Source organism: Palaemon carinicauda, chromosome 15 (assembly GCF_036898095.1).
Source record: "Palaemon carinicauda isolate YSFRI2023 chromosome 15, ASM3689809v2, whole genome shotgun sequence".
In the NCBI taxonomy this organism is placed as follows: Eukaryota; Metazoa; Arthropoda; class Malacostraca; order Decapoda; family Palaemonidae; genus Palaemon; species Palaemon carinicauda.
In genome coordinates, this window is record NC_090739.1 from 122,350,884 (window position 1) to 122,359,448 (window position 8,565).

At 35.2% G+C, this 8,565-nt stretch overlaps 1 protein-coding gene across 1 annotated transcript; it reads right to left on the reverse strand.

Moving 5' to 3' along the window:
* Positions 1–1,871: 1,871 nt before the first annotated feature.
* On the reverse strand, positions 1,872–5,610 carry LOC137654374 (uncharacterized protein PF3D7_1120000-like). Its single transcript, XM_068387972.1, has 2 exons — positions 5,377–5,610; positions 1,872–5,240 (listed from the first exon to the last, which is right to left on the reverse strand). The coding sequence occupies exon 2, from the start codon at positions 4,420–4,422 to the stop codon at positions 2,986–2,988; it is 1,437 nt and encodes a 478-aa protein (XP_068244073.1). The 5' UTR covers positions 4,423–5,240; positions 5,377–5,610; the 3' UTR covers positions 1,872–2,985.
* Between the last annotated feature and the right edge of the window lie 2,955 nt (positions 5,611–8,565).

The following is an 8,565-nucleotide window of genomic DNA, read 5'->3' on the forward strand; positions in this document are numbered from 1 at the left end:
TATATATGATATATATATTTTAATTTGTTACTGTTCTTGAAATATTTTATTTCAATGGTTCATTACTTCTCCTGTAGTTTATTAATTTCCTAGTTTTTTATTTCTTTATTTTTTTTCCTTTTTTTTTGGCATTAGGCTATTTTCTTTTGTTGGAGCCTTTGGGTTTATAGCATCTTGCTTTTGCTACTAGGGTTGTAGCTTAGCTAATAATAATAATAATAATAATAATAATAATAATAGTAATAATAATGATAATAATAATAATGGTGGCTTCAGTCTACTATACCACATGCCTTTGATGGTCTTACTTCAAAATCTCTTTTTTTTTTTTTCACTTACTATAGTTCAAAAACGCTCAGAACAGATGCCAAAAAGTTATACTAGAATTATTTTTATATCGTGATCAGCTTTTTATGGTCTCAGTCAAGACTGTTGGATTTGATTCCCCAAACCTTTTATTTGGTTTTGTATTTAGACAGATCCAAAATGCTCATCACGAATTAATCGAATTTTTAATTATATAACCACTGAGTGATGTCATGATGCCAGATAATTACAAATCATTCATTCACGTGAAGATATTTTCTGTAACCTTATTAAGTAAAAAATCGTTGTAATACAAAAATGAAATGTAATGGATTCTTTAGCTTGTTATTTATTAAGTATTAAAACTCAGTCTAAATAGTCAAATAAATGAAGCCATGAATAATTGTTGTGTGGCGGGATGTTGCAAAACAAGCCCCACACCCTGAATCACACTTACTGACAATGGTCTCCACAAAACAAACTTTCCCCTTACGTTATCTAAAACCAGACTCTTAGACATAAGGACAAAACAAAACAAAACATAACCTTAAATCTATATTTCATAAAACTTAAAATAAATCATAAACCATCCACATTCAAAATTAATACTTTAAACCAATCAAAACTTAACACTTTAAACTAATCAAAATTTAACACTTTAAACTAAATATATAATTAACAAAAAAAACCTTTCCGCAATCCAATAAATCCTAACGGAACTTAAAACTAACCGCAACCCAAACATGAAAACACAAAACACATATATATTAAGAGTTCAACACCAAAATTTGTATGCTCATATATGTTATTTGCAACACAGTCGTTCACAAACTGCCGAACTGTCTTTCACGGCACAACCCTCAATCTGTGATTAACAGGTTAAACTGTATGGCAAGTTGCCACCACTGCCTCCCTAATCGGGGTCGTAATCATCATCGTCATCATCCTTATCATCATTATCATCATCAATAGCAGCAATCGAAGTAAACAGGCCAGGTCATCGACAATCGTTAATCCAAAAAAAAGCAGTCTAAATATGATCAGTTCCAGGCCAGGTCATCAACAGTAATCCACTTTCTAGAAATTTAGTCACTCCAAAGGAGGAATCGCAGCCTGCCAAAATAAAAAAGAAAAACACTTACGAACACTTCTAGCTAACTGAACTATCGCACTATAATCAAAGATAAATAATAAATTGTTCCTATCATTCACAATCACGACAAGCAAAGATAAACAAAACTGTACTTACTTTGAAAATCAAAAAACACTTCCACGCTGGTCGAAAAATATATATATAATCCAGCTCTCACACAACTGCCTTATGCTGCAGTCAAATAAAAAAAGCATTCGCTCCGAAACATTCACCACTGTCGTAACCTAACTAAAAAATGTAAACAAACAATCTCATTTGAACCAACAGTCTTTCTCACCACAAACGATCGTTAACCTAACTACTTTCGCTCGCTGACACAATCTCTCTCTCTCTCTCTCTCTCTCTCTCTCCTCTCTCTCTCTCTCTCTCTCTCTCTCTCTCTCTCTCTCTCTCTCACAGGATTTGGCAAAAACAAAAAATAAAAATAAAGCAAAAAATAAATCCTCCACATTCCTCCCCCCTTACTTTGCCAAATCCTTCTCACACAACACTTACATTATTTTTTCCATAACCCAGTCGCAGTCGGGAACGGGACCTCTACTCCGAGTAACTGGGCCTCCATATACTCTCTCATTCACTTCTTCCTTATCACAATCATTCGCTACATTAACACTATTCCTATCTAAATCCCTATCATCTAATATATCATGTACAATCATATCTACCTCGTTCTCATCTGGCCCTATAATTACACTCATTTCTGTAAACAGTTCATCCATTTCATCAAAAACATTCTCAACTTTAGCAAAAGATTCATTCATGCTACTTATCATTCTCCTGTCTCTCATTCTTGCGTTATTCATTTTTTCTTTTACATCATCTAACGAAAAGCCACACACACTATAAGTATCATTCATACTCAGCCACGTTTCATCTGTATTAATACATTTATCCTCCACAATCACTTGTACATTTACACCCTTCTCATACTTATTCGTATTCTTACCTATACCTATAAATTTCCCTTGCACTTTATCCTCACTTAAAACTTTCAAACGCCTCTTTTTCCTATATTCAACTAACACTAATTGTTTATTTTCCAGCCCTAACTTCTCATGCATACTAGGTTCATACTTGCTCATTTCCAACCAATTACTCATCCCATTCTCACAAACATTAATCCTATTCCTTCCACACACACAGGAGGACTCACCCAGCTGAACCCTCTTACACTCTAGTTTCCCGAACATCCTGGCTGACTTACTCCCTTCTTCCTACATACTCTAGCTACATGCCCATCTGCACCACATTCAGTACACTTACCCCGCGGCTCCTTGCACATTCTAGAATAATGACCATCCTTACCACAATTACCACAAATCACATTCATACGATTACTACGACATCCACTCGCCACATGCCCAATCATACCACACCGAAAACACTTAACCTCTTTCTCTTTCTTGCACTCGCTAATTCTATGCCCTACCTCACCACATCCAAAACAAGCACCTAGAGCCCATCTACATTCATTCTTCTTATGACCTACTTTCCCACACCTGTAACACTTTTCATCACGGACACGGCTATCTGACATACCTCGATGTGCACTCACTCCTATCCCTATTGCGACAATTACCCTGCCTAAATCCTTCATTTGTCCTTACAGGTATTCCCACATTACTCGCCCTAACACTCCTATCTACTACACTATCAGCTACCCTCATCGGTCCTCTCATAACAGCATCTCTAAAACTAACAAATTCTGGCACACTTTCCTCCATTCCAGTTCTTACACTCACAGATTTACTTTCTTTCATACACCTATCCAACTCGTAATCTTCAACTATCTCTAAAATATCATCCCATGTCAATTTTTCTTTCGTCCACCTCATTTTCTCCTTCCGTTTCAAATTAACAAACTCAGCAACATTCTCGGGTACAGTAGCCAAAAACTTCCTCATTAACTCCTTATTCTCATTTATACCTTCATCCCCATACTTCTTCCTAGCTAACGTTTCCAACCTACATACGTACATTGATATCGCTTCTCCTCCATTCATCCGTGCTTCATCAAAATCATTCTTACGCTTATACTTAACACTCCCTTTCATACGTTTTACCTGCTCAATTATTCTCTGTTTCACACTTTCATAATCAACGTCCCCTACACTCATTATCACTCCATACATCGTCAACAAATACCCAGTCAAATATTCTCCTAACTCCCTAGCCCAAACTCTTTTACTATCACCATACTTATCCTGACAATACCTCTCATACTCCTTGAAAAAATCATATACATCCCTACTGCTATGCTCATTGAACCTTTCACACCGAGGTACCTCTCTCATAAACACAGTCTTACATACATCACGTTCATTCTCACTGCTATCATCACTGTCTACTCCCTTGTTACCTTCTTCCTCATTCGAATATAATGAATCCACTTCCACACTTAAATTCCTATCCTTAACCATTCCCTTCTTACCCTTTTTCTTACTTACCACTTTCACCCATTCACGATCGTCCTTGCTATCAGCCTGATACTTTTTCTTCCCTTTCTTCACATCACTTTTACCTTTCCTTTCATCTTTCCTCTCACCTTTCTGTTCATCCTTACTATGCCTAATTCCCTTATTTTCAATATCACCATCACTATTACTACTATCACTATCACTTCCTTTCCCATTATCACCTACCTTACCCTTCTCATCCACTACCAACCCATTACCCGAAGCTGAGGACACTCCTCCGACTGCACCTTCACCCATTATAGTTTTCATCATCCCCATGACTTGCCCCATCATATCTTCCATTCGTTTCTCTATTCGTTCTTCATTCTCTCGCATCCTCATCTCAACACATTCTTCCACTCTCTCTACTGTCCCCTTTAACTCCCTAAGCTCTTTCTGCATCGCCGCATTCTCCCAGTTCAACCTCTCATTCTCTATTAGCAACCTCTCCTCACGCTCCTTACTCAGCCGCAATTCCTCCTTCAAAACCCTTAACTGTTCTTCCATTTTTCATCAACCTGTTCTTCACCCTTAAATCTAATTCCTAATCCTATCAGTCCTTCGTCCAAGAGTCCAGCTTCAATCCCACCTCGGCAGTCCCTGTTCGGGCGCCAAAATAATGTGGCGGGATGTTGCAAAACAAGCCCCACACCCTGAATCACACTTACTGACAATGGTCTCCACAAAACAAACTTTCCCCTTACGTTATCTAAAACCAGACTCTTAGACATAAGGACAAAACAAAACAAAACATAACCTTAAATCTATATTTCATAAAACTTAAAATAAATCATAAACCATCCACATTCAAAATTAATACTTTAAACCAATCAAAACTTAACACTTTAAACTAATCAAAATTTAACACTTTAAACTAAATATATAATTAACAAAAAAAACCTTTCCGCAATCCAATAAATCCTAACGTAACTTAAAACTAACCGCAACCCAAACATGAAAACACAAAACACATATATATTACGAGTTCAACACCAAAATTTGTATGCTCATATATGTTATTTGCAACACAGTCGTTCACAAACTGCCGAACTGTCTTTCACGGCACAACCCTCAATCTGTGATTAACAGGTTAAACTGTATGGCAAGTTGCCACCACTGCCTCCCTAATCGGGGTCGTAATCATCATCGTCATCATCCTTATCATCATTATCATCATCAATAGCAGCAATCGAAGTAAACAGGCCAGGTCATCGACAATCGTTAATCCAAAAAAAAAGCAGTCTAAATATGATCAGTTCCAGGCCAGGTCATCAACAGTAATCCACTTTCTAGAAATTTAGTCACTCCAAAGGAGGAATCGCAGCCTGCCAAAATAAAAAAGAAAAACACTTACGAACACTTCTAGCTAACTGAACTATCGCACTATAATCAAAGATAAATAGTAAATTGTTCCTATCATTCACAATCACGACAAGCAAAGATAAACAAAACTGTACTTACTTTGAAAATCAAAAAACACTTCCACGCTGGTCGAAAAATATATATATAATCCAGCTCTCACACAACTGCCTTATGCTGCAGTCAAATAAAAAAAGCATTCGCTCCGAAACATTCACCACTGTCGTAACCTAACTAAAAAATGTAAACAAACAATCTCATTTGAACCAACAGTCTTTCTCACCACAAACGATCGTTAACCTAACTACTTTCGCTCGCTGACACAATATCTCTCTCTCTCTCTCTCTCTCTCTCTCTCTCTCTCTCTCTCTCTCTCTCTCTCTCTCTCTCTCTCACAGGATTTGGCAAAAACAAAAAATAAAAATAAAGCAAAAAATAAATCCTCCACAGTTGCATTAATTGTGTAATCTTGTGCAAATTTCTTTCATTGAATGTATTCAAATCATTCGGTCCCTCATACGGTTTAGATAATATGATATGTGTAATGTAATATTTAAAAGCAACATTTCCATAAATTTCAATAAACACATTTCTGAATTGTATCACTCTTGCACTTTTGATAATCAGGAACCGAACTCCATCCTTTCTTCACCTGGTCTCTTTTTGCATTGTATGCAAATGAAAACTCGAAATATTCCGTCAAGACTTGAATAAAGGCTTCCAGTCCTTTATATTATAGTATTTCCAGAAAATTAAAAGACACATGTGTGCACGAAGAACTTTTATCATTCCGTTGAGGTAAGGATGGAAATTATTTTTGATTAAGGAAAAATACTGTTCGTTTTGTCATTTTTTTTCTTTTTCATATATTCGTTTTTTTTGGCCGTTATAACTCGTTGTTATTTTCAGATTTTATTCATTCTATTTTTTTTTTCCAAGGACTGGATCTTGTAAATCGTCGATTCCGATTTTTACGTTTATGAAATAAGTCAAACGTAATAAATATGATAATAAATATGCTTTCCCTTATCGATCTTCATAACTTTGTCCATTCAGGTTATATATCCAAACAAATGTAAGGGTGAAAGTGTTCTTTGGGACAGGCATGAACTTTCTTATGAGGTGTCAATCGATTTTATTTTTGGGAATGGTGTTGTTTAAGTTATTGATTACCTTGGTCTGAAATACGACAATGTGAAACTAGGTTTACAATTCAAGTGCTACCTTGCGTAGAGTGAAGCCGGTTGGGAAGCCAATACAAGGTTGAGATTTAGTCTTCGGGTGAGTTGAGGATATTGGAGTCTAAAGGGGGCGGGTGGGAGAGGGGGGTTAAGAGGCTATTGATACGGCTGGTAGGTTAAGTCAGGCCGGGAACCTTAGGTTAGATGGTTTGTGTCCCTTTTCAGATATGGTTTTTCAGTTGTGTAAATATTGAGATTTTAAACCTGGTCTGTCCCAGCGAACAACAAAGGCTCCCAAATGCAATATTCCTGTGGATATGCTGCATTAGTTTCCTCACATTTGTGAAAGAAAAGATTTTGATCTTTGTCTCATCCCTGGATACAATTCAAGATCAATAGCATTTTTTTATGGCACTATACCATCACCTAAAATGTATATATTAAATCTTTCTTATATTTGTAGGGAGCTTTGGAAAAGTCTTTATGTATCTAAAATGTTGAGTGAAAGCATGTGTTTATCTGATGTATTTGCAACTCTATTTGTTCATGAAACGCATGTTCTAGATAAATATTTTATCCATCAATTGCACACAATTTCGTTCAGCTGCATGCTACGAATTTATATATATCAAACACACTTCACATGAAATTAAGCCCTATAAGATAAAATATGATATAATTTCCAGCAAACATTAAATAATAATCAGTTCCTGGAAGCAGAGAGAGAGAGAGAGAGAGAGAGAGAGAGAGAGAGAGAGAGAGAGAGAGAGAGAGAGAGAGAGAATAAAAAGAGAGGGAAGCATAAACCAAAAAAAAAAACTAGTAAACGAAAATCAGATAGAGAAACAGAAACTTGAAATGATGAAGATAAAAGTATTAAAAAACTATGTTTACAAAAGTATTGCAAGGAAAAAATATTCACACAATGAATTTTCTATTTCTAGAACTATTAGATAAATTCACCCCTGAAGGGGAAAAAGGGAGCACATATCACTATTACTCTTTCACAAACATTTGACCATTAATCGTTTGGTGTATTTATACAAGACGATTTTTCTTTTTTCTTTATTATATGAGGTCTAGCGTTGAGGTAACTTTTGAAATCCAATGACAAAAGATATCGTTATATATATGATTAATATTACTATTCCTATAGTATTCTTTATTTTATTGTTGTAGCGGTAGATATTGTTGTTTCATCATCATTATTATTATTATTATTATTATTATTATTATTATTATTATTATTATTATTATTATTATTATTATTATTATTATTATTAAGTACCGTTTTTAGGACAACACGGACCCCCTTCAAATGGAAACCAACCGCTTGCTTCCTTTCCCTCCATTCCCAATCCATTCAACAATCTTTCCCCTCAAAATTCATCCATTTGTGACTGTTCCTCCTCTCCATGTCCTTCTTTTATCTTGCAGCTTTTATCACTCGCATTCAGCTTCTCTCATTTCTTTCGCGAAAGCAAATGTTGTTTTCAAATCCTTCAGTGGTCTTTGCGGAATGTCTTGAGTTCTTTAGTGTGAAAAGAGATTCTCTTTAAAGAATCGTCCTCCTTTCTCAAAAGTGTCTCTCTCTAATGGCTCTCGGTGTTTTGGGAGGAATGGATTGAAGCATTCATGATACAAAAATTTTCTCTTTTACACAAGATAAGAAAATATCGCTCTTCTGACTAAAAATATAATGTCTTTATGAGACATTTTTTTCATAATGAATATTTTGATCTATACATTTCTTAGTTCTCAAGCACATCAAGATTCTAGGTGGAGTTAAATATCGTGTTTCAAGTAGTAATAAGAAAATCTTGGTTACTGTATATCGTTTTTTTTTATTTGTTTTGTCAAGTAAAAAATAAACTTATCATTTAGGAACTGGTAGGCAAATATTCAAATATATTCCTGGCAGTTCAATACTCCTTCATAACATGTAATATTAAACAGTAAATTTAATTTCATGTTGCTTAAGCAATATGGAACTCCAAAAACCTTTTCAATGCAATGAATTTTGTAAAAATAGGTGTTATAGTTTTATGAGGTGTAATTCAAATTAAATATATTCCAAACACGAAAACTATAAAGGTTTTTAAACCCGATT